At 39.9% G+C, this 26,501-nt stretch overlaps 1 protein-coding gene across 1 annotated transcript in view; it reads right to left on the bottom strand.

Annotated features, from left to right (window-relative positions):
- Positions 1 to 26,501, bottom strand: part of LY96 (lymphocyte antigen 96) — a 35,180-nt gene extending 8,679 nt beyond the window's left edge. Inside the window, exons 1-3 of the mRNA XM_069600328.1 lie at positions 25,926 to 26,501; positions 7,980 to 8,069; positions 3,070 to 3,198 (exon numbers count right to left, since the gene is read on the bottom strand). Of these exons, the coding sequence (XP_069456429.1) occupies positions 3,070 to 3,198; positions 7,980 to 8,069; positions 25,926 to 26,037 (331 nt within the window). The 5' untranslated portion in view covers positions 26,038 to 26,501. The remainder of the gene's footprint in view (positions 1 to 3,069; positions 3,199 to 7,979; positions 8,070 to 25,925) is intronic.

Here is a 26,501-nt window from a genome sequence, read left to right as displayed (position 1 = left end):
CAGAACCCACTATCTCTCTCTTTAAAAATCTGTCCCTTCCTTTTACACACATCATTTCCAATCATGGCATGTCTATCCATCCAATCAACACCCTGGAGCAGTTCTTGGTTTATTTGATGTTTACCTGCCACATCAAATCAGTCAGCAGTCCCACCATTCCTGTCTCCCAAAATACTCTCTTTTGTCTCCTTCTCTTTACTCCCAGGGCCTCCCTCATGGTCCCTGACACAGCCTCCCAGCTGCATTTCCTTCCATCCAAGTTTCTTACCTCAGCCAAAACCCACCTCCTTCTGAGACAGGCTGGGACCTGGGAACCTTTGCTATAGTATCTACACCTGGACAAATGTCTCCTCTAGCAACAAAACAGAAAGAAACTATAAGGGACTAAAAATAATTGCAAGCATGCGCAGTTGGGGCAAATTATGCACAATAGGATACAAAAAGGCCAAAAAACCCAACTGCCATTTCTGAAGAGCCAGGAGCAAAAACAGGATGTTGGGAGCAAAAACAGGGTATTGCACTTCTGTCCCCTGCACTCAACACCACCAAAGGAGTAGGCAAACTACCTAAGTAACTCCTCTGTCCTATCCCGGTGTGTTAGGTGCTCAATCATGTCTATCTCTTTGCTACCCAATGGACTGTAGCCCCCCCAGGCTCCTCTTGTCCAGGAATTCTCCAAGCAAGAATACTGGAGTGGGTAAGAATACTGGAGTGGGTAACCGTTTCTTTCTCCAGGGTATCTTCCTACTCTCAGTTCATATAAGGAACCAGCTGGCCCCTCCTCAGAGAGTGAGCAAAGGAATTTGTTACTTATTTTCACTTCCCCTGGCTGCAGCAAGGGCCCCAGTGAAGATTTGCTGAATTTCCTGCCTAGCCTCTTATCGTGGGTAACAGTTCCACAGGGACACTAGTTATCTGCAAAAATGGAAACCTTGTTGGGTCACCCCTACCCACTAACAACAAGATTCAGACTGGTATTTAACCCATGAGTTACACTACCCTGGCCCCTTTTCTAGGCTCATCTCCAATTTCCCACAAATACATTCTGCTCGAGCTACAAAAAAGCTACTCTCCAGGGACTTCCCTGGTGGTCCAATGGCTAAGACTCCAATTCAGGGGCCCTGGGTTTGATCCCTGGTCAGGGAAGTTGATTCCACATGCCACAACTAAGACCCAGTGCAGCCAAATAATTAAATAAAAAACTTTTTTGAAAAAGCTACTCTCCAAATAAACTATATTCTTTCCTGGCTAGACAAATTTGCGTATGCTGTTTCTTCTCAGGGAATGTCCTTTTTCCTTACTCTCTAGGGTTCTTAGATTTAAGACTCTAATAAAATAGTCTCTGAAGCCTCATGAGTTCTCCTGTCACAGTAAGTTGATAACTATGCAATTAAAAGAGCATCTAATCTATTAGCATTTATGACATTTCATTGTAACATTTGTTACCATGACTATCTTTCCCAGAACAAGGTGACCCAAAGAAAGAGAACCTACGGATGGACTTTGAATCACCACAACTGAAATCATGATTTGCTCAGACTAAGTTCAGCAGATGTTTGTGGAAGGAAGGGAGGGCAAGTGGGAAGAAGCAGGCAGTCTGGGTTGAGTCTGATACATCTTCAATCATAAAAAAGTGAGACTTTGAAAATTCATATAAATGTTAGCATAATCCCACAGAGATTAAGTAATTGTAAAACTGTTGTATGAGAGAAAAGGACACTTTTTAAACAGTAATCTGCCAAGAGAATATCTTTCGCTTTTTTGTTGTCATTGTTGCTTTTTTGGTGTTTTTTGGGGGTTGGGTGGGGGGTGGGTTTTGGCCATGTCATGCAGCTTGTGGAAACTTGGTTCCTTGACCAGGGATCAAATGCATGCTACCTGCAGTAGAAGTGCAGAGCGCTGACCACACAACCACCAGAGAATTCCCAGGGATTTCTTTCAGAGAGAAAGAAAGTATGGTCCAGTGGAAGAGCAGTTCTTAGAGGCTACTCCATTACCAGATCTCCAAAAGACCAAGGACACATTGCTGAACCACTGCAGACATTGGTTTCCTCCCTTACAAAAATGACAGGACTATAAAGTCAGGAACAAAAATGCACACTTAATCACCATAATTCTTGAATTCTCACACTGAGCACGCTACTAAAATTTTTTTTAAACACAGATTCCTAATTTTATCCTTAAAGCCACATAAAATTGGTTTCCTTGTCCCCATTTCTCAGAGGAGGGAAGTGAGGTTGAGAGAAGTCAAATAACACCCAAGGCCACATTGCTGGTCAGCGGAAAAGCTGGGACACTGGCTCAGGTCTTTATACTGTGAACCCAGACTCATAACAATGCCAGTTTCACAATCTGTATGTGGGGTGGGGGTGGCAGACAAGTTAGAGATGAGGAGAGATGGTTAAGCTATCTTAAAGCTTCATTTGTGTAGCAAGAGATTGATTCACTTAAAAACATTTTGTTTGCGGAAGGGGGCATGCTGCTGTGTTGTGGGATCTTAGTTCCCTAACCTGGGGTAGACTTTTCTAATTGTTTATGCTTTCCAACTTTTAGTAATGTGAAAATATAATATATAGAATTTTTTAACTATTTAAAATACTACCTTAAAAATTATTATGGAAAAATTCATAGGTTTGCAATAAGTGATCTTTAAGGTCCTAAACTCTGAAATTTTATGATCCTGTGAATAACTCCAGGTGAAAAAGAGGGAGAAAAGACATTGAAGGAATCAATGTAACTGCATAGAAAAAGCTACCGTGTTTTTATGAAAAATAATGAATGCAATGTTTAGAAAACAAGAGCCATAACAAAGGGTAAACATACAATGTTAAGCCAAACAAGGTAAAAATTTCAATATCTCTTCAAACATACCCAAATAAGTGTCATCTTAATAATAATCCAATAACATAATTGTAAAATGTTGTTTAAGCTGTTAAAAGAAAAACATCAGGTGGAAATGAAGAATTATTATTAGAAAAGGAACTTCACATTTTTAAAGTTTTTAATTTTCACAGCACTCTCATAAGACATTATATTCTATTCTGATAGTAATGTGAATTGAATGCTTACCTCCCTTCAGAGCTCTGCAAAAGGAAAAATCATCATCATATCCTCGGCAAATAACTTCTTTGCGCAATGGGAAATTCATGTGCTTAGTAGATAGATAGATATTGAAGTATAAGCTCCTTATATCTCTTCCTTAAAGAGAAAAAAATTCATTAGCCCTTCAAATAAGGTATTTTTTAATAAATGTTTAATAACCAACATTGACTGTATACTTAAAATATGCCTTGTGCATTTCCTACATTATTTCACTTAATCATCATAACTACTTGTAATATAGATATCATTATCCTGTTTTGTAGATGAGAAAACTGTAGTTCTGAGAGGCCCACTAGTCAATTGTAATCAAATAGAATGTTCCACAGTGAGAATTATCTGTGCTATGCCAAACAATAGAAGAATCTATACTTTTGAGAAAACGATCAAACTGAAAATACAAAATTTCCAATTGTTGTCACAGTTCCACTAGGAGATTCAAAAGAAAGGGAAGGGAGAGGAAATAACAATAATCATAATCAATTCATGCCCACATTTTAGTAGTTTTGATGAACGATTTCTTGGAGGATAAAATTGAACCCTTTGATTACAACTTAAATAGATCAACTTTTTATTATTTCCTTAAGAATCTCCTTATTAACAATGAACATGGAAAATTCCAGGAAGAAATGCATTTGGCTCATCTCTTCTAAGTTATTCAGTTGGCCCAACTGGACAAGATGTACAGTCTCTTTTATAATGAAAACAAGTATCGTAACCACTCCTTTGTGGAAAATATTTTCCTAATAAGGTCACCATGACTCATTGCAGTCGTAGTTAAAAAAAAAAAAAAATTCTATCTTTACCTTGAACTTGACTATGCTTAACAGAACTGTCACCTCCTTTCTCAAAACACTGTTCTTCCTTTGGTGTTGGTGCTGCCATTGACTCATTTTTCTTAGGGTTCTAACTTCAGTGCTTCTGAATTTCACACTGCACACTCTCCCCAGCTTCAAATACCACAAAGGGTAATAACTTCTAAATCATTGTGTTTGGTTTCAACTTTTCTTTTGAGCACCTGTCCTCTGTCTTCATTCAGTATCTCTACTCAAATGTCACTTATTACCACCCCCAATAGATCTCAAATTGATTTCCTCATCTTCATTACCAAATCAGCACTAGAATTCTTAATCCTGGTAAATTCTCCTGGCTTCCCTGGCAAATTCTACTGGCCTCCTTTCATCCCCATTAATTAATTAATTATTGCTCAGTCGTGTCCGACTCTTTGCGACCCCATGGACTGTAGCCTATCAGGCTCCTCCATCCACGGGATTTTCCAGGCAAGAGTGCTGGAGTGGATTGCCATTTCCTTCTCCAGGGGATCTTCCCAACCCAGGACCACTATCTTAATGCAGGTCCTCATTACTCTGAGCCTACAGTACCAGCAAACTTCCTTGTTTGTCTCCATTTCTCTACTTTCAGGGTTAAATGTAGAGAAGGAGAACATCATACAGTCTGTTTCAAATAGTGGCCCTCATGGTCCACTCAATGCTCTTGGACCTGAACCTCTCTCAAAGCAGGAATGTGTATGGAAGTTGAAGACCTGTTTTCATGGGGGATGTCTTGAGAAAGAGGCACATGGTAGCATGGCATCCAATGATGATGCAGAACAAAGAGCCTTCTTCCATTTCTGTGTGGAACACACTGATTCTAGGCTTCAGTCGTTCCAAAAAAGAAAGTGTTACTTTGACATCTCAATACTTTACATCTTGAGAAGCGTCTTGCCCTTAGACATCACTGTGGTCATGTTAGAGTTCACTGTGGTCACTGTGAACAATGGTTGAAGTGAAGTATCACTTGCGTGCCTCAGCAGGTCAGGGATATCAATATGGATATTGGAGTGGGAGACTGGGACATGGTGGCTCTTGGGGCTTTGGTAAAGAGGACTGTTTTTGAGCTCACCTATGACAACTTTGGGAACTTCTGGAAATAACTTTGAGGAAGGTGTATGATCCAGCTGTATTTGTCAATTAGTTAATAGTGGCACACAATTCTATTAGCAAGGCTATGAAGTCTTAAAATAAATGATTTCCATTCCTAACCTATTTTTGGTTCAAGATTACGGTTATAGCTCTTACTGAATTTAAGCAGAGATAGGGCCACAAAAATATGGTTGATTTCTATTAATATGGCCCACAATTTCACACAGATGTTCTAGTATATTCTAGGGAAACCCGGGTCATAAAAGGAAAGCATTATAAAAAATATGACCAAAAATAATACTTTAATTACTGAATTAATATAATGTCACATAAATGTCATATCTACTAAATGATTAAAGTATTTGTGGTGGCCTTGGAGGTGTACTGCTCAAAACTCCCTTCCAAAGAATCTATGAGGAGGAGGGCAGCAGGCAGAGAGCCTCCAGCTACCGCACTTTCATTCAGAGACCAGATGCTCACAGTCTGCTCCTGTAACGACGGTAACACTAGAACCAGTCCACTCCTGCCTGTCATGGGACACGTGTGACACACAGAAGGCTCCCCACTTACCTTGCTGAGGGTGTCTCAGGGATTCATTTTAATCTGATGATCATCTTACCAAATTCTCCTTTCTTCTCTCTCATTTCAAAACTATGAGGCCAAACCAATACCTCAATCTGAATCTTCTCCTTGCCTGCTCTGGCTTCCTCTTTCCTTTACTGTTCATAAGAATTTCCCTCCCCAACCCCGACACCCTGCAAAAAATCCCTTGTATGTCTAATTCTTTCTTGGTATCTGAGTTTCAGAGAACCCTAAGTAAAACTGTGTTGTATTATTATTACTTGGATCTGGAAGGTCTGTTTCCTGTGTCTAAGGGCAATGGGCTTACTTGAAAATGAGGTCATTCATTATGTAAATAATCACTTCTGCAAACACACACAAATACCACAAAGGCCAGAAAACAAAACCTGAGAAAAAGAGGAAGAAATTGTAGGGCTTTCATTGGGCAAAAATGTAGATTATGTTAGGGGATTAAGGCATACATGCTACTATGTGTAAAATAAGCAACAAGGATATACCATACAGCACAGGGAAATATAGCTATTACTTTGTAATAACTTTAAATGAATTATAATCTATAAAAGTACTGAAACACTATGTTGTACACCTGAAATTACTATAATATTGTAAATCAACTACACTTCAGTAAAAAAATAAGTTTAGATTATTGCTTTCACCCTTGGCTAAGAAAGTAGAGCAAACGGTTCATTATTCTTTCCTCTGTGCTACCACTAAGCCTTACTGCTATCATTTCATTTATGGTAATATATTATCTACAGCTCTGTCTCTCCTATTGCACTGAGAGATTCTTGAAGGTCAAGAGAATGTCTTATTTATCAATGAATTTACAGTACATACCATAATATTTGAAATAAACAACACAATTACTCAGTATTTTTAAATGAATAATGCAGAAACAAAGTGTCAGGATACAGGTTAAATGATTAGATGCAGGAAAATTAAAACATAAGTTTATTGTCTATCATTTCTGGATTCTCAACTACCCTTTTTCCTATAAGCTGGAGAACTAAACTCAGGAATAAATGTTTCTTAAGCTTATTTACATAAAAGCACTTTTTTAAAGTATAAACTCCAAATATAAGCTAGGATGTAAATGATAATGGTGATGATGAAAAACAATAATGACAATGACGATGATTACAACTGAAGTTTCCTGGGATCTTTACAGGCCACAACTGACTGGTAGGAAAGGATGGAAGTTAGTTTGGGGGGATTTTTTGGCTATGCTGTGTCTTCACTGCTGCACGTGGTCTTCCTCTAGTTGTGGCAAGCAGGGGCTTCTCATTGCAGTGGCTTCTCTTGTGGCAGAGTATGGGCCCTAGAGGCATACGGGTTCACAAGCTCTAGAGCACAGAGTCAGTAGTTGTGGTGCACAGACTTAGTTTCACAGTGGCTTGTGGGATCTTGCCTGACCAACCAGAGATCGCACCCGTATCTCCTGCATTGGCAGGCAGATTCTTAACCTCTGGACCACCAAAGAAGTCCCAGGAAGAAAGTTTTGTGTATTTTCATGGAGCCTTAGATCCAGCCCAATGCTATCACCATCATCCAATTAACTTTTACTAAGATGATAGCAAATAAAATCATAAAGAGGAAAAAGAAGAAATACCACAAAACGAAGCAAAAAGCATTGCTCCTTTTCATATCATCATCACCATATTTTTTTTTTTTTAAGTTCACGTTTAGGGAAAAAAGTCCTGGATTGCTCATATACAAATCTTTGACTCATGAAAACCCAACTTTACTTATCAGCTGAATAGCTAATAACTGACAAAGGATATAGGTAGTAGATGATTAGAAGTTTCAAATTGTTTCCATTTTTACCATGCCATTATATATAATCCCTCCGCATGAGTGTGAGCAAGCCTAGTGACTTGATTCTAAAAAATAGAAAATAGCAAAGATAATGGGGTGGCACTTTCATCATTGGGCTGTATAAGACTGTGACTTCTATCTTGTTAGCTAACTGTCCCCCTTGTTAATTTCAAGGACACAAGAAGCTATGTTGCAAAGGCCCAGAGAGCAAGGAACTGAAATCTGGCCAACAGCCAGACAGAAACTGAACACTGTCAACAGCTACCTGAGCTTAGAAGTGGGTTCTTTCCTAGTTGAGCCTTCAGAAGAAACCCTGGCCAACATCGTGACTGCAGCCTTGGGGGAGACCTTCTAAAGCTGACACAGCTAAGCCATGGCCAGACTACCGACACACAAAGACTGTGAGATAAACAATATGTATTGTTTTAAGCCATTACGATTATGATAATTTGTTACATAGCAATAGAAAACTAATACACATACATTTAGAACTTCATCATTTATCACTGATATTTATGGAGCCCTTTTAATTGATCTACAAGAACAAAATTTTGGACTTACTTGGAATGTAGTAGAGATAGAGTATTCCACGGCTTCCCTTCAATGTTATACAGGGCTCAGAACGTATTGAAATAGGAAATTTCAAGTTATCTAAATGAAATAAAGAAAATGTCAATAAAATTAAAATAATTTAAGTCATTTATAATAAGTATTCTGAATATCAGTGTCCCCCCCAAAAACTACCTTTTCCACTAAAATTTCATAATGAGCAAAATTGGGAGTAGTTAAAAATATCATCCTCCCCAGAAGAGTGAAGTCAGCCAGGTGGCAGATAAAGTCTTCCTTCCCCCTACAAACACACCAATACAGCAACAATTTATAGACAATTTCCCTTTGTGAGAAATCGGAAACCAACCAACAGTTTCCTGCATCCCAGAGAATGTAAAACCAGACTCACCAAGTCAGTAGTGAGGTTCAAGACATCTCTCACCAGAGACACTGCTCCTGGCTTAGCATAATGAGGAAGAGATACCCTACCCCTCAACTTCACTCAGAAGGGAATAGATGGTTTATGCATTTAGAGCCCCAAATTTTCCAAGGAGATCCCCAGAGGACTAAATAAAGAAAGTCTGAATAGTCTTAGAACTAGGAAGGAGACTGAATCAGCAACTGCAAATTTCCCAAAGAAAAGTCCAGGGCCAGATGTCTCCACAGGAGAATTCTACCAAACATTTAGGTCAGAATTAACACCAATTCTCAAACTGTCCCCCTAAAAATGAAGGAGAGGGCACACTTCCAAACTCATTTTATAAGGCTAGCATTGTAAAGCCAGACAAAGACACCACAAGAAAAGAAAATTATAAACCAATATCCCTGATGAATTTACATGCAAAAATCCTCACAAAATACTAGCAAATTGAATTCAATAGCGCATTAAGAGGATCACACACCATGACTAAAAGGCATTTTTACCTGGGATGCAAAGGATAGTCCAACATACAAAAATCAGTTAAACGATATGCCACATTAATAGATTGAAGAATAAAAACCACATGACCATCTCAACAGACAACAAAATTCAACACCTTTTCATGATAAAAACTCCCAACAAACTTTAATTAGAGGAAATGGCCTCAACATAATGAAGGCTATATATGGAAAGTTCATAGCTAATATCATACCCAACAATGAAAAATCGAAAGTTTTTCCTCTAAGATCAGGAACAAGACAGGGATACTCACTCTCAACAGTACTGCAAATCCTAGCCAGATGAATTACATAAGAAAAATAAAAGGCATCCACACCAGAAAGGAAAAAGTAAAATTTTCTGTTTACAGATGGCAAATTTTATATATAGAAAACCCTAAAGACTCCATTAAAAATTGTCAGAACTAATAAAAAAATTCAGTAAAGTTACAGGATACAATATCAAAATACAAAATATCAGTTGCATTTCTATGCACTAATAATGAACTATACAAAAAGGAAATTAGGAAAACAATCCCATTTACACTATCACCAAGATTATAAAATATCCAGGATTAAACTTACTTAAGGTAAAAGACTTGTGTGTTGAAAACTACAAAACATTGATGAAAGAAATTAAACAAGGCACAAACAAATTTAAAAAAATCTTATGTTCATTGAGCTTCCCTTGTGGCTCAGCTGGTAAAGAATCTGCCTGCAATGCAGGAGACCTGGGTTCAATCCCTGGGTTGGGAAGATCCTCTGGAGAAGGGAATGACTACCCACTCCAGGATTTTGACCTGGAGAATTCCATGGCAGAGGAGCTGACAGGCTACAGTCCATGGGGTGGCAAAGAGCTAGGCATGACTGAGCAACTTTCACTTCACTTCCTTGTTTAGAAGAAGTAATGCTATTAGAATGTCCATTTTATGCAAAGCAATCTACAGAATCAATACATTTCTATCAAAATCTCAATGACATTTTTTTACAGAAATAGAAAAAACAACTCTAAAATTCATATGTATGGCACCATAAGGATGTTAAATTTGAGGAACAAATCTGGAAGCATCACATTCTCTGATTTCAAACTATATAGCAAAGCTATAGTAATCAAAATAGTATGATAGTGTAAAAAATATGGCCATATAGACCAGTGGAACTTATCAGAGAACCCAGAAATAAATCCACATGTATTCTGCAAACAAATCTTTGACAAGGATGCTAAAAATGCACAATATTTAAAGGAAAGTCTCTTCAACAAATGGTGCTGGGAAAACATGCAAAAGAATGAAACTGGACCTTTACCTTATACCACAAACAAGAGCCAGTTCAAAGGAGATTAAAGACTTAAACATAAGATTCAAAACTATAAAAACCCTAGAAGAAAACGGGAAAAACTTCATGACATTGGATTTTACAATGATTTAATGGATATGACACCAAAACAAAGGCTGCAAAAATATAAATAAACAAGTGGGACTATATCAAACCAAAAATCTTCTGTACAGAAAAGGAAACAATCAACAGAGTAAAAAGGCACCCTATGTAGTGGGAGAAAATACTTGCAAACCATATATCTGATAAAGTGTGGATCTCCAAAATATACAAGGAATTCCAAAAATTCAATTGTATTGAAACTAACATCTGATTTTAAAATGAGCTAAGGACTTGAATATACATTTCTTCAAAGAAAATATGCAAATGACCAATAGGTATATGAAAAAATGCTTGTCACTAAGCATCAGGAAAATGCAAATCATGAAACCAGAAAGAGATGTCACCTCGCACCTCTTTTCTTGTTTTGGTAGTAGTCAGATTGGCTACTATCAATAAAAGAAAAGAAAGATGACAAGAGTTGAAAAGGATGTGGAGAAACTGGAATGTCTGCACATTGCTTGTAGGAATGCAAAATGATACAACTGCTATAAAAAACAGTATGGAGATTCCTCAGAAAAAATTAAAAATATTACTACCATGTGATCCAGGAAACCTACTTCTGAGTCAGTTCAGCTCTGTTCAGTCACTCAGTCGTGTCTGACTCTTTGCGACCCCATGAATCGCAGCACGCCATACCTCCCTGTCCATCACCAACTCCCGGAGTTTACCCAAACTCATGTCCATCGAGTCAGTGATGCCATCCAGCCATCTCATCCTCTGTTTTCCCCATCTCCTCTTGCTCCCAATTCCTCCCAGCATCAGAGTCTTTTCCAATGAGTACTTATCCAAAATAACTGAAATCAGGATCTTGAAGAGACATTAGCATTTCTACATTCATTGTAGCACTATTCACAATATCCAAGGTATGGTAACAACCTAAATGTCCCTCGACAGATGTATGCATAAAGAAAATGTGGTATATACATACAATGGGATACTATTTAATCTTTTTATTTTTATTTATTTATTTATTTTGGTTTTTTTTGTTTATTTTTTTAATTTTTTTAATTTTTTTATTTTTTAAATTTTAAAATCTTTAATTCTTACATGCGTTCCCAAACATGAACCCCCCATCCCTCCCCACAACATCTCTCTGGGTCATCCCCATGCACTAGCCCCAAGCATGCTGCACCCTGCGTCAGACATAGACTGGTGATTCAATTCTTACATGATAGTATACATGTTAGAATGCCATTCTCCCAAATCATCCCACCCTCTCCCTCTCCCTCTGAGTCCAAAAGTCCGTTATACACATCTGTGTCTTTTTTCCTGTCTTGCATACAGGGTCATCATTGCCATCTTCCTAAATTCCATATATATGTGTTAGTATACTGTATTGGTGTTTTTCTTTCTGGCTTACTTCACTCTGTATAATTGGCTCCAGTTTCGTCCATCTCATCAGAACTGATTCAAATGAATTCTTTTTAATGGCTGAGTAATACTCCATTGTGTATATGTACCACAGCTTTCTTATCCATTCATCTGCTGATGGACATCTAGGTTGTTTCCATGTCCTGGCTATTATAAACAGTGCTGCGATGAACATTGGGGTACATGAGTCTCTTTCAATTCTGGTTTCCTCGGTGTGTATGCCCAGAAGTGGGATTGCTGGGTCATAAGGTAGTTCTATTTGCAATTTTTTAAGGAATCTCCACACTTTTCTCCATAGTGGCTGTACTAGTTTGCATTCCCACCAACAGTGTAGGAGGGTTCCCTTTTCTCCACACCCTCTCCAGCATTTATTGTTTGCAGATTTTTGGATCGCAGCCATTCTGACTGGTGTGAAGTGGTACCTCATTGTGGTTTTGATTTGCATTTCTCTGATAATGAGTGATGTTGAGCATCTTTTCATGTGTTTGTTAGCCATCCGTATGTCTTCTTTGGAGAAATGTCTATTTAGTTCTTTGGCCCATTTTTTGATTGGGTCGTTTATTTTTCTGGAATTGAGCTGCATGAGTTGCTTGTATATTTTTGAGATTAGTTGTTTGTCAGTTGCTTCATTTGCTATTATTTTCTCCCATTCAGAAGGCTGTCTTTTCACCTTGCTTATATTTTCCTTTGTTGTGCAGAAGCTTTTAATTTTAATTAGATCCCATTTGTTTATTTTTGCTTTTATTTCCAGAATTCTGGGAGGTGGATCATAGAGGATCCTGCTGTGATTTATGTCAGAGAGTGTTTTGCCTATGTTCTCCTCTAGGAGTTTTATAGTTCTGTTCTTACATTTAGATCTTTAATCCATTTTGAGTTTATTTTTGTGTGCGGTGTTAGAAAGTGATCTAGTTTCATTCTTTTACAAGTGGTTGACCAGTTTTCCCAGCACCACTTGTTAAAGAGATTGTCTTTACTCCATTGTATATTCTTGCCTCCTTTGTCAAAGATAAGGTGTCCATATGTGTGTGGATTTATCTCTGGGCTTTCTATTTTGTTCCATTGATCTATATGTCTGTCTTTGTGCCAGTACCATACTGTCTTGATGACTGTGGCTTTGTAGTAGAGCCTGAAGTCAGGCAAGTTGATTCCTCCAGTTCCATTCTTCTTTCTCAAGATTGCTTTGGCTATTCGAGGTTTTTTGTATTTCCATACAAATCTTGAAATTATTTGTTCTAGTTCTGTGAAGAATGTGGCTGGTAGCTTGATAGGGATTGCATTGAATTTGTAAATTGCTTTGGGTAGTATACTCATTTTCACTATATTGATTCTTCCGATCCATGAACATGGTATATTTCTCCATCTATTAGTGTCCTCTTTGATTTCTTTCATCAGTGTTTTATAGTTTTCTATATATAGGTCTTTAGTTTCTTCAGGTAGATATATTCCTAAGTATTTTATTCTTTTCGTTGCAATGGTGAATGGAATTGTTTCCTTAATTTCTTTTTCTACTTTCTCATTATTCGTGTATAGGAATGCAAGGGATTTCTGTGTGTTGATTTTATATCCTGCAACTTTACTATATTCATTGATTAGCTCTAGTAATTTTCTGGTGGAGTCTTTAGGGTTTTCCATGTAGAGGATCATGTCATCTGCAAACAGTGAGAGTTTTACTTCTTCTTTTCCAATTTGGATTCCTTTTATTTCTTTTTCTGCTCTGATTGCTGTGGCCAAAACTTCCAGAACTATGTTGAACAGTAGCGGTGAAAGTGGACACCCTTGTCTTGTTCCTGACTTTAGGGGAAATGCTTTCAATTTTTCACCATTGAGGATAATGTTTGCTGTGGGTTTGTCATAGATAGCTTTTATTATGTTGAGGTATGTTCCTTAAAAAAAGGAAATTTTGCAATATGCTACAATATGAATGAACCTCAAGGACATTATGCAAAAGGAAATAAGCCAGTCACATAAGGACAAATACTGCATAATTCCATGTATCTAAAACAGTAAAATTCATAGAATCAGAGAGTGGCTAGTAGTTGCCAGGGTCTGAGGGGAAGGAGAAATGGGGAGTAACTGATCACAGGCATAGAGTTTCAGTCAAGCAAGTGACTAAGCTCTAGAGATCTGCTATACAACTTCATGCCCACAGTCAACAATAATGTACACTCAAAAATTTAAGAGGGTAGATCCCAGGTAAAGTGTTCTTACCACAGTAAAATAAAATTTAAAATTCTGTACAAATACAAAAAAAAATTCCCTATAATGTAAATAGATTAGTGTTTTAGTGCCCTTATAGTGAAAGTGAAATCACTCAGTCGTGTCCGACTCTTTGGGACCCCATGGACTGTAGCCTACCAGGCTCCTCCCTCCATGGGATTCTCCAGGCAAGAGTACTGGAGTGGGTTGCCATTTCCTTCTCCAGGGGATCTTCCTGACCCAGGGTCGATGCTTTAACCTCTGAGCCACCTGGGAAGCCCTTATTTTTGCCCTTATATTGTTAAGATGTAGTTTGAAGGTAGTGAACTACTTTAAATTGTGTGGAAATGGGTGAACTCCTCAAAATATATTTTCATAAAATTACTTGTTCCATTTTCACACTTTTTAACCTGTTCTTTTCTACATTGCTCTTCTTTTCTCTACTCTCCTTTTTGTATGTTCCACTGGTTAAAAATAGAAAATACACATCAAGTAGAGTTCTAGTAAATGTTAAGTGATTGAATACATGAATGAGTGAATGAGTTAATAAACAAATCTTCCTAAATAAGAAATTTCAAGAAGAGCTTATAAAAGCACCGAGGAGGAGGAGAAAGAGACTAAACCAGTTTTATTTAATTTGCCCCTAAATGCAACCCTTAAAAATTAATGTTAACATCTCTCATTCAATGAATTGACTTTCCCTGCAATAAAATTCTCACAGAATGAGCTATATTAACAGTCATTTCACCAAATCATGGATGTTGACAAATACTTGATGAAAGATGCTCATTCCTGGACAATTATGACCAAAGAAAAACACCCCAAATCTGCAACAACATAGATGAAATTTGAGGGCATTATGCTAAATTAGACAAAGAAAGACAAACACTATATGACTTCACTTTTATGTGGAATCTGAAAAACAAACAAACACAGAAAACACACTAAAACAAACTCAGAAAACAGACTGGTGGTTGCCAGAAGCAGGGGGTGGAAGGTGGGAGAAATGAGTGGAAGGGGTCAAAAGGTACAAACTTCAGTAATAAAATAAGTAAGTAATGGGGATATAATGTACAGCATGGTGACTATAGTTAATAATACTATTTTGCATATTTAAAGGTTACTAAGAAAATAGATCTTTTAGGGGCTTGTGGGAGGAACATGCTTGTGGCTTTCAGATTCTTGGTGCCCCAACCAGGGGATGAACCTGGGTCACCACAATGAAAGTGCTGAGTCCTGAACACTGGACTGCCATGGAATTTCAAAAAAAAGGTAGATCTTAAAAGTTTTCAGCATAAGAAAAAAGATTTGGTAACCTATGTGAGGTGTGCATGCTAAGTCACTTCAGTCATGCCCAACTCTTTGCGATCCTATGAACTGTAGCCCACTGGCTCCTCTGTCCAGGGGATTCTCCAGACAAGAATACTGGAGTGGGTTGCCATGCCCTCCTCCAGGGGATCTTCCCAACCCATGTGTCTCTTATGTCTCCTGAATTGGCAGATGGGTTCTTTACCACTAGCACCAACTGGGAAGGCCAACTATGTGAAGTGACGGATGCTAACTAAATTTATCATGGTGCTCATGTCACAGTATATACAGATATCAAATCACATCGTATACGTGAAACTGTTATAATGTTATATATCAATTATATCTCAAGTTTTTAAAAAATGCTCAGAGGTGAGTGAATAAATATTAATTCTCAGTCACTAAGTCATGTCCGATTCTTTTGCGACCCCATGGACTGTAGTCTACCAGGCTCTTCTGTCCATGGGATTTCCCAGGCAAGAATACTGGATGGATTACCATTTCCTTCTCCAGGGGATTTTGCCAATCCAGGGATCAAACCCACATCTCCTGCTTTGGCAGCCGGGTTCTTTACTGTTGAGCTACCAGAGAAACCCAACTGAATAAATACTGTCCATATATTTATTGAATTAATGTAAAGTCATTAAACCTCTGGTGACTCAAATGGTAAAAAATCCACCTGCAATACAGAAGACCCGGGTTTGATCCCTGGGTTGGGAAGATCCCCTGGAGAAGGAAATGGCAGTATTCTTGACTGGAGAATTCCATGGACATAAGAGCCTGGTGGACTACAGTCCATGGGGTCATAAAGAGTCAGACAAGACTAAGTGACTAACACTTTCACTTTTCACTTTCAAAGTCATTTAAATAAATTTTTAGGATATTTAATGATATAGATGTTTGTGGCATACTATCAGGTTTTAAAGCTGCTGGTTACCCAACAATATACCCAATATGATTCCATTTTTACTGTTTTTAACATGTTATTATACACCTAAAAGAATATTTACCAAAATAATAAATTGTTCATAGTGGTTAACTCTTAACTGATTGACTTATGTGCCTTATTGTCTTCTTTTCCACCTAGATTTTTGAAGGTTTGCATAATTAGTATACTTATTCACTTTCTTACCATTGAAAAGGTTGACATGGTATTGAAACATGGGCACTTTCACATGCATTGCCAAGCACAGTGCAATGTGTCTCTTCTTTCTCAGTGATAAGCTTGTAGAAAACCATCAGAGCAAGTCAATCAAGACCCTGGAGTAAAGCTGGGAACAAGTTAAAAGCAGTGAATCACCAGGACCAATTGTCATAAGGGCAATTCTCCACTTTCAGTTAAGGTTCCTAATGTCTGAAGCTGGTCTGATCATGATGAAACCATCAAGTCAATCCAATCAGACAAATGGTCAGAATACCTCTATAGGTGCTCAATATTGAGCCAGCACCACAACAAGGCAGGGTGGAGTATAGAAGTGTAAGCTTAATCTTTACATCAGGAAGCCTAAGATTTTTCTAGAACGACAAGACCACCATACATTTTTAAAAAATTAGATGTAAGACTCAAAAAAAAAAAATCACCTAACAGTATATAATAAGTGATTCATTTATTTGCAAAGGTTTGGGAACTAATGTAAAATAGTTTCATTACTTTAAAGTCACCATGTTTATGGTAGAATTCTACATTTGGTTTAATAAATATAGAAAGTAATGACCAGGTCCAGCATAGAATAAGAGCCTCCAGGTTCCCCTGCAAATGTATCAGCATTGCTATTCCATTGTAGCATTTTTCCCCTGAGCTCTGCCTTAGAACCCTTCTTAACATTCCAGGCAACTGCAGTTAGCACAGGAAATGAAATCAGTGCCACTCTGAGTGTCGGCAGTAAGTACTACTGGAGATCACGAGAGAAAGCATTGGTTGGAGTTGAACTATCACAGCACTTCATTTTACTCCTTTAGCAGGATTTCCATTACATAAATATGCAGTTCCTTCTGACAGGCATGACCTTGTCCTCATCAGTCTGTAAACTCCTTCACATACCTTCAGTATGTACTCAAATATCAACAATTCTGTTAAACCTTCCTTGACTCCTCCACATCTTCCCAGCCCAACAGCCACAAACACACTGTCATTCACAGTACTTGATCATCCTTGAATGGTCATTCAAAATGTTTACTACAGTTATTTGCTCACACATCATTATTCTTTGTAAAAATAGTGCAAGCCTTGAGGGAAGGCTCTATTCATTTTGCCTCTGGCACATAGCTTACTGTAAATAATAAATGTGTGCTTATTCACTTCTTAGCACCAAATATTGCTCTAGGCACTACAGAAACAATGAACAATTGATAAATGCACATTCTAGTAAAGAAATCTAACAGGGCCCTGAGAGAGACTGAGCAGGGACAGAGAAGTCGGGGGAGTGGCAGTGGGGAGAGATACCTCAACTACAGTATCCTTTAAGTGAGTGACAGGAAGCAACCAACTCTGTGGACGTTGTGATCAGGAATGCAGATTCAGTGGTGGCAATGACTTTGATATGTTCAAACCACAAAAATAAACATATATGCATATATATACAAATAATGTTTCATGAGATACATATAATAGGCAAATTCACAGAGACAGAAAGTAGAGTAGAGGTTATCAGGGACTAAGCGGAGGAAGAAACAGGGAGTTACTTTTTAATGGGTACAGAGTTTCTGTTTAGAATGATGAAAATTCTGAAAATTGGTGATAGTTGCAAAGCAATGTGAATGTATTTAATTGTAAGTTTTATGCTTATGTTGGTAATACAAATAATGATCATAATAATAATATAGGTCAATGTAAATGGAAAATAATAGGGGGTGGGAATCATAGGAATCAGACAGGTAGGCAGGGCCATCTTGAAGGGTCTTAGAGGCCTTAGTATAAAGTTGGGATTTCATTCTAACTGTAGTGAAAAGCCACTGGGGGTTTTAAGCGATCAAAATAGTCTTATGTAACTTATTTACATTTTCAAAAGATCTCTCTGGTCTCCATGGTGAGAACTGATTGTATGGGGGAAGGAATTAAAATGGAGAGAGGCCGGTTTAAGAGGATGTTGCAGAGGCCAGAGAAAAGAGATGAGGATGGCATAAGTGGTGAGAAGTGGACAGTGAAAAACGGTCGGCTTTAATCATTTACAGTGGCCACAACATGGAAGCAACCTAAATGACCACTGACAGAGGAATGGATGAAGAAGATGTGGTACATAAATACAATGGACTATGACTCAGCCATAAGAAAGAAGGAGACGATGCCATTTGCAGCAACATGAATGGATTTAAGAGATTTATTATACTAAGTGAAGTAAGTCAGACAGAGAAAGGCAAATATCATACCATATCCCTTATATATGGAATATTTTAAAAAACGATACAAATGAACTTACTTAAAAAGTAGAAACAGACTCACATACTGCAGAAACAAATTTATGATTACCAAACGGGAAAGGTAGGAAGGAAAGATAAATTAGGAGTTTGGGATTAACATATACACACTCTATAAATAAAACAGATAATCAACAGGGCCTGCTGTATACAGGGGATTCTACTTAATATTCTGTGATAACCTATATGGGAAAAGAAATTGAAAAGGAATCAATATTTGTATATGTATAACCAAACTACTTTGCTGTACCTAGCAAAGCATTGTACATCAATTATATCCCAATATAAAGTAAAAATTAAATTTATAAAAAAGGTAGTTGGGGAATTCCCTGACAGGCCAGCGGCTGAACACGTACATGTACCAGTGGTTAGAACTCAGTATTTTTACTACTGTGGCCAGGATTCAATCCCTGGTTGAGGAACTAAGATTCCACAAGCCAAGCAGCACAGCAGAAAAAAACAGTAGTTGGCTTTAAAATATGTTCTGGGGAAAATGAAAATGGAATCATTGATAAATGTGAAAGTTAAGGGAAAGAGATAATTAGGGATACCCCTGCTTTGGGGGCTAAGGAATTAGGTGGATAATGTCATGAGGAAGATTTTGGAAGAAACAAATGTGGAAAGGAGTATAAATGAAAAGTCCTAGCTCCAAATGGCTATTAGACTTCCCAGTGGAATGCTGAGTCTGTAGAATAATAGATGAATCCTGGTGATATGTATAGTTAACCTTCCTACTGTTACTGAAATGCAAGTCCATGCACCCAATGCACAATGAGGCCAAATAATACAAAAACAGTCCTGAGTGTTCATTGGAAGGACTGATGTTGAAGCTGAAACTCCAATACTTTGGCCACCTGATACAAAGAGCTGACTCATTTGAAAAGACCCTGATGCTGGGAAAGATTGAAGGCAGGAGGAGAAGGGGACAACAGAGGATGAGATGTTTGGATGGCATCACTGACTCAATGGACACGAGTTTGAGTAAACTCTGGGAGTTGATGATGGACAGGGAGGCCTTGTATGCTGCAGTCCATGGGGTCGCAAATAGGCGGACACGACTGAGCGACTGGACTGAACTGAACTAAATACAAAAATGGAGTCTGGGGCAGAAAAAAGTTTACTGCAGGACTATGCAAGGAGACAGGTGGCTCATGCCTTTAAAAACCCCAATTCCCTGAAAGCTCTCAGGAAAGCCCTTTTCTAAGAAAAGAGAAGGAAGGTTGTGGGTAGTTGTTGCAAAGGTCTTGGTGTCAGAGCCTTTGCTCTTCAGGTCAGGTAACCATGTTCCTATAAACCTCCATCAAATGAATGTGATCCTGTCCTGACAAGAGAGGCCAGATCCCCAGACAACTTCTACCCCGCTGAAGTCCAGTCCTGGCTGAGAGGAGGCAAATCTCAGCTGCAGGCTCCCTCAGGGCCAGGTCCCCGGATGCTGCCCAGCCATCATCACTGAGGGAGGCAAACGCCCAAAATCCAATCTGCCCTCAGGCCGCCCAAACATAGGGGGCAAGTTCCCCAGACTGCATCCCAGGCAGATGGCTGCTGCCACAAGGTCACAGAGATGGGGATGCAGGAGAGGTTCACTGCTGCTTCAAGGCCTAGACCTGGCCAGTGTGTGGCCTTGGTGAGGACTCCAGAGCCTGGCAGGACACAGCCACCAGCCTGTTCCTGGGTCCCAGCTCTCACTCTGGCCCAAGGCTGCGTGAGCTAGAGGGCCCCCGAGGGAGAGGGGAAAAGGCTGGGATCAGTCTCTTACCTCAGACTCAGCCAGACAACCTCCACTCTGCCGCCCGTTGGATGCTGCTACTGCTGCTACTGCTGCTAAGTCGCTTCAGTCGTGTCCGACTCTGTGCGACCCCATAGACGGCAGCCCACCAGGCTCCCCCTTCCCTGGGATTCTCCAGGCAAGAACACTGGAGTGGGTTGCCATTTCCTTCTCCAAGGCATGAAAGGGAAAAGTGAAAGTGAAGTCGCTCAGCCGTGTCCGACTCCTAGTGACCCCATGGACTGCAGCCTACCAGGCTCCTCCGCCCATGGGATTTTCCAGGCAAGAGTTCTAGAGTGGGGTGCCATTGCCTTCTCCGCCCGTTGGCTGAATGGACCACTAATGGTCACTGGTTGATAGTTGGTCACTTGGAGGCGGGGCCGCTGCGGCACCGACCAATGGCTGAGCAGGACCACTAACAGTCCGCTCAGAGGCAGGTGAGGCAAGTAACCACCAAGGCCAACCGGCCACATACTAAGGGATGCACACAACAGTGCTCTATTATGCTGTGTGTGTGTGTGTGTGTGTGTGTGAATTCAGTCGTGTCCAACTCTTTGTGACCCCATGGACTGTAGCCCACTAGGCTCCACTGTCCATGGGATTCCCCAAGCAAGAATACTGGAGTGGGTTGCCATGCCCTCCTCCAGGGGATCTTCCCAACCCAGGGACCAAACCCACAATCTTCTATGACTACTCCAATGCAGGTGGATTCTTTACTGATGAGCCAACAGGGGAAGCCCTCTATTACACTAACACCAGTAAGTAAGACAAAAGTCAGGAGTTCCTTGAGGATGCCAGCTATATTGTTTTTGTTTTTTTTTTAATATTTATTTGCCTGCACCAAGTCTTAGTAGCAGCATATGGGATCTTTAGTTGTGGCATGTGGGATCTATTTCCCTGACCAGCAATGAAACCCAGACCCCCTGAGTCTTAGTCAGCGGATCACCAGAGAAGTCCCATACCAGCTATAACTTAACATGCACTCTCAGCATTCCTCAGCATAATAACTAAAATAACTAAACATAATGCCTATTAAAGACATTAATAAACAATTAAATTCAACTTACTTGACTAGTCTCTGTAAGGTAGGTAGGACTTTTAATGGACCTCAAAGTTTTCCAAAGAACAGAAAGATAGAGAAGAATATTTCAGGTTAGAGAATAGTAGAAATATAAATAAAGGTCAGTCAAGAGGCTGGCCTGCTTGGGGTCGGGAGCTGGGGGGAAGACGGGGAAGACCAGATGCCAAGATACACACACTTAGCTGGGAGGACCATGCAGCAACCACACATCCAATCAGTCAGCAAGTCCAGTGGCTCCATCTTCAGAACACAGTAATCCCCTACATATGAACAAGTTCTGTTCCAAGAGTGCATTCATAAGTCCAATTTGCTCTTAGGTCCAACAAAGTTAGCCTAGGTACCCAATTAACATGATTGGTGATATAGTACTGTACTGTAGTAGGTTTGTAATACTTTTCACACAAATAATACATAAAAAGCAAACAAAAAAGGAAACATTTTTAATCTTATAGTATAGTACCTTGAGAAGTACAGTAGTACAGTACAACAGCTGGCATATAGGAGCTGGCACTGAGTGAACAGGCAAGAAGAGTTACTGAGGAGGGAGAGGAGGTAGAGCTGAAGGAATGTCAGCAACAGGAGATGGAGGGCAAGCTGCAATTTCACTCATGCCTGATGTTGATGGAACACATGTTCGCATCTCTGAAAGTTTGCAATTTGAATGTTCGAATGTAGGGGACTTCCAGCACCAACCCCACCTCATCACCTCCACTGCTCCCGCTCTGGCCTGAGTCACCAATCTCTCATTCACTTGGACTATTTCAAGTCTCCCCACAGGTTGTCTGCTTCTACCTTTCCCATTTTGCAGATTACCAATCCGTGAGACAGACCAAGCTTTGCTCACAGTAAAAGGTAAAGTCATCTCCTGACTTACAAAGCTATCATTCCTTTCCCATTTCCTTCTATGATATCATCTCCTGCTACTTCCCCAGCACTCACTCCATGGCAGCCACGCTGGACTCCTTGCTATTCCTTCTTCACCACCTCTAGGCCACTGAGCTTGCTCTTTCCCCCACCCCTTCCCCTGGATATGGTTGTGGCTCGCTCCCTTTACTATTCCTGTCCTGGCTACATGTCACCTTCTCAGGCCCTCTTTGGCCATCCTAATTTAAAATGCAACCCCTACTCCCATCTTTGCACTCTCTATCCCCTCCCTCACCTTACTCTTTTCTCATAGCAGTCACCACCATCTGACATGCTGAATATTTCACTGATCAAACCCCCAGGAGGTCTGGGACTTTTGTTGTTCACTTCTACTTTATCCTCAATGTCTAGAACAAGCACATGCCAGATGCTCAGGGAGTACTGGCTAAATTAAATAATCCATGAGTTCCTTAAATTTCAGGATGACCTACAACCAAAAACATGTTACAACTGAGTCTGACAACTCTAGGCTACAGGACAGTGCATGTCCAGGACTGTGTGGACTGACTCGCACAGCCATGTTTCCTGCCTTTTCCAGAGTTGGAGAATAAAACAGCCAATTATTGCCATTTCTGTATGTTACGGGCTGAACTGTGCTCTCCCTAAATTCATATGTTGACATTTTAATCCTTAGAACCTCAGAATGTGACTGTCTTTGGTTGTTGTTTAATCGCTAAGTTGAATCTGACTCTTTTGCAACTCCATGGACTGTAGCCCACCAGGCTTCTCTGTCCATGAAATTTCCCAGGCAAGATTACTGGAGTGGGTTGCCATTTCCTTCTTCAACTGTCTTTGGAGACAGTGCCTTTAAGAGGTGATTAAATTAAAATGAAGCCATTAGAGTAGGCTCTAATCCAATATCATCAGTAACCTTAGAAGAAGAGATTTAGACATACAAGGAATCCCCAGGAATGAGTGCACACAGACCAAAGGTCATATGAACACATGGTAAGAAGACAGTCATTTATAAGCCAAGGAGAGAGTCCTCAGAATGAAACTAAACCTTGAACTTGGATTTCCCGCCTCGAGAACTGTGAGAAATAGATTTCTGCTGTTTAAGCCACACAGTCTGTGCTATTTAGTTACAGCAGCCCTGGCAAACAGGTATAACATGTATGCCCAGTAGTTCGGCCAAATGGGAATCACTCTCACAGAAAGGACTGAGTTATTGTCACCAACACCCTGACAATAACACTGGAGGGATCAATGCTCCCAACACATGATGTGCTTCCATCTTGGCCAGGATGGATTCTCGAACGCAAGGAAAAGTTGATGTCGGGGGAGAGGGGTCAGAGAGGCCCGGCAGCCAGGAGTCTTGCTGTAGCTCTGTACCCCAACCTGCTCCCCGTGATCCCTACATCCGTGGGGCAGCAGAAAAAGACCACGAAATTTCTCAGCGTTGTAGAGAAGCAGGTAAGATCCCTCCTCAAGGGACTTCCCTGGTGGTTCAGTGGCTAAGACACCAAGCTGCCAATGCAGGGGACCTGGGTTTGATCCCTGATCAGGAAACTAGATTCCACATGCTGCAACTGAAAAGAACCTACGTGCTGCAACAAAGATCAAAGACCCTGAGTGCCACAACTAAGACCCGCCTCAGCCAAATAAAATAATTTTTTTTTAAGAAAAGAAGATCCTTTCTCAAAAAAATCAAAAGACAAATTGAGTTGGTGTTACCAGAAGATTAAAAGTTAAATAAATTGGGACTTCCCTGGCTGTCCAGTGGTTAAGACTTCACCTTCCAATGCAGGGAGTGCGGGTTCAATCCCTGGTCAGGAAGCTAAGATCCCATGTGCCTTGAGGCCAAAAAACCCAAACATAACAAACAGAAGCAATATTGTAATAAATTCAATAAAGGCTTTAAAAAACGGTCTACATCAAAAAATACTTTTTTAAAAAAGCTACATAGATAATATAAAGTGTTACATAAATAAAGGCTGTATGAAACACAGCACAGAAAAGGTGGTATAATGAGTGTGTGTGGAGCAGAGAGAACGTTCTCTCTTTGGTTCTCTCAGCACCAAAGCAGAGAGAAGAGGACTGAGTGCACTGAGGAGGTCCTGGGACACAGGAGTGTGAACTGACCTTCCGGGATGGGGAATTTTCAGGGATAAGTTGAGCAGGAATTCAGTACAATCACAAACAGGAAAAAAGCCATCAGTCTGAGACTGGTCACACACTTGGGCTTTGTTCCCACATCTGGGGTTACTTCTCATTCCCCAGGAGTAACTTTATATTAATATTTGCCAGAGTGTATTTGGCACACTCAAAAAATTAGAGAAAATAAAACTGAACATTGGGAGATTAAATAGGTTTCTTTATTACAGAACTTCTCAGAACTCAAAGTACATTTGTAAATCTCCCCCAAATGATTAGACCATAAATCCTTTTTTCCCATGAGAATTTCAACTAACCAGTATTTTCAGGAGCATCCCTTTAAAACTTCCTGATATTGCTAGTTGATAGAAAAGGCCAACCAACCCATGGTGCTTTGGTGCAAAGCACCAAACCAAAACAGCAGTCAAGCTCCAAAGCTGTGCTTTCAGACCAGCAGATATTTGTAGAGAAAGGGGGGGAAGCAAAATAAGATAGAACAAAACAAACAACAGTGATCCAACCAGTAAATAGCATTCGACTGTGGCTGATTTCTTTTTTTAAGTAATTAATATTATTGTTTCTATGTGGCTCTGGGCTAAAAATTCTACCTCAAAATAATCCTTGCAAAATGGGTTTGAAAATCACTTTCACTTTACAGATTAAAAAACTGGAGCACAGAGAGGCTGAGGCTTTGCTGAAGATCACACAGATAGTAACTGACAGAATCAGCCTTACACCCAGTTAGGGAGCTTATACCAAGAGCCTTTAACACAGCAGCCTGAAACATTTGAACAGAGCAGCTGTTATACACCCGACACAGTGCTGGAGGAAAAAAAAAAATCACAGCCTGGAGACAGAACCAATTCGAAGAAGCAGCTAGGATGTTCTACCTTCTCAAGACGAACCAGTCGATCTTATGTTAGTCACTCAATCGTGTCTGACTCTTTACAATTTTATGGACTATGGCCTGCCAGACTCCTCCGTCCATGGAATTCTCCAAGCAAGAATACTGGAGTGGGTAGCCACTCCCTTCTCTAGGGTATCTTCCCAACCCGGGGATGGAACCCAAGTATCCGGCATTGCAGGCAGATTCTTTACCATCTGAGCCACCAGGGAAGCCCCCAGTCAGTCTTGGGCTGAGACAAAAATCTCAGAAGCAGATGTTCTGCCAGAACAGGGAAGAATCTGAAACTGGGTTCAAGGTAAAGATAGCTGACCACAGGAAAGGACAGAAGTGCTTGAAAGTCAAGAGAAACAGTTCAGAGACTCATGAGGTCTATGATGGATGGAGAAAATCCACAGAGGGCAGGAACCAGATATCCCTTTTGCTGCCAACAGCCTCCCCAAGAGCTGGAACACACGGTCGTTTCCTGTGTCCTGGTGACAGCAGAGGAAGGTTCCTGTGAAAACACCCTTGGAATGGTTAACCTGTTTTTGCCTTTGTACTTACCACAGTAGTCGTACCAAACGGTGGCGTCAGAGGAGTTGCAGACCCAACGTTTCTCCCTAGGTTCAGTAAATATGGAAGAAAACAAGGCGGAAAAAAGCACAAATGGAAACATGATTCAGTCTCTCCAAAACTTTAAAAATGTAAGGAGAATCTGTAACTAATCTTCAGACTCTTCCCCTTTATTTTTAGTAAAGGGAAAAAAATGTAACTTAGTCATCAGTCACATGATTTCTGAGTTCCTATCCAACTGTTTCCTCTTTTGAATGTGTGTGTGCACGTGTGTGTGTAATATTTGAGTACTTCCTGCAAGAGGAGAGGAAAATTATTTAGAATGTACTCTTTGACCGTGTGATACAAATGAGAGCACAGAGCTTTAAAAACAAAACGAGGTATTTCCTGGTCAATAGTAACAAAACCCGTCTTCTTAAGAAACTCAAAAGCCCAGCATTCTTTATCCCTCTGTATTGCTATTCTCTCCCACAAGTTCTTTTTCTTTTTTCCTTTAAACCCTAAGCACACCCTCCTATTCTTTCTTTCTTTATGACTGTGCTGCTTGGCTTGGAAGCATGAAGTCCT

The sequence above is a fragment of the Ovis canadensis genome, chromosome 9, assembly GCF_042477335.2.
Source record: "Ovis canadensis isolate MfBH-ARS-UI-01 breed Bighorn chromosome 9, ARS-UI_OviCan_v2, whole genome shotgun sequence".
Lineage (NCBI taxonomy): Eukaryota > Metazoa > Chordata > Mammalia > Artiodactyla > Bovidae > Ovis > Ovis canadensis.
Note: the sequence above shows the minus strand (reverse complement) of the source record. Positions and strands in the feature narration are given on the sequence as shown.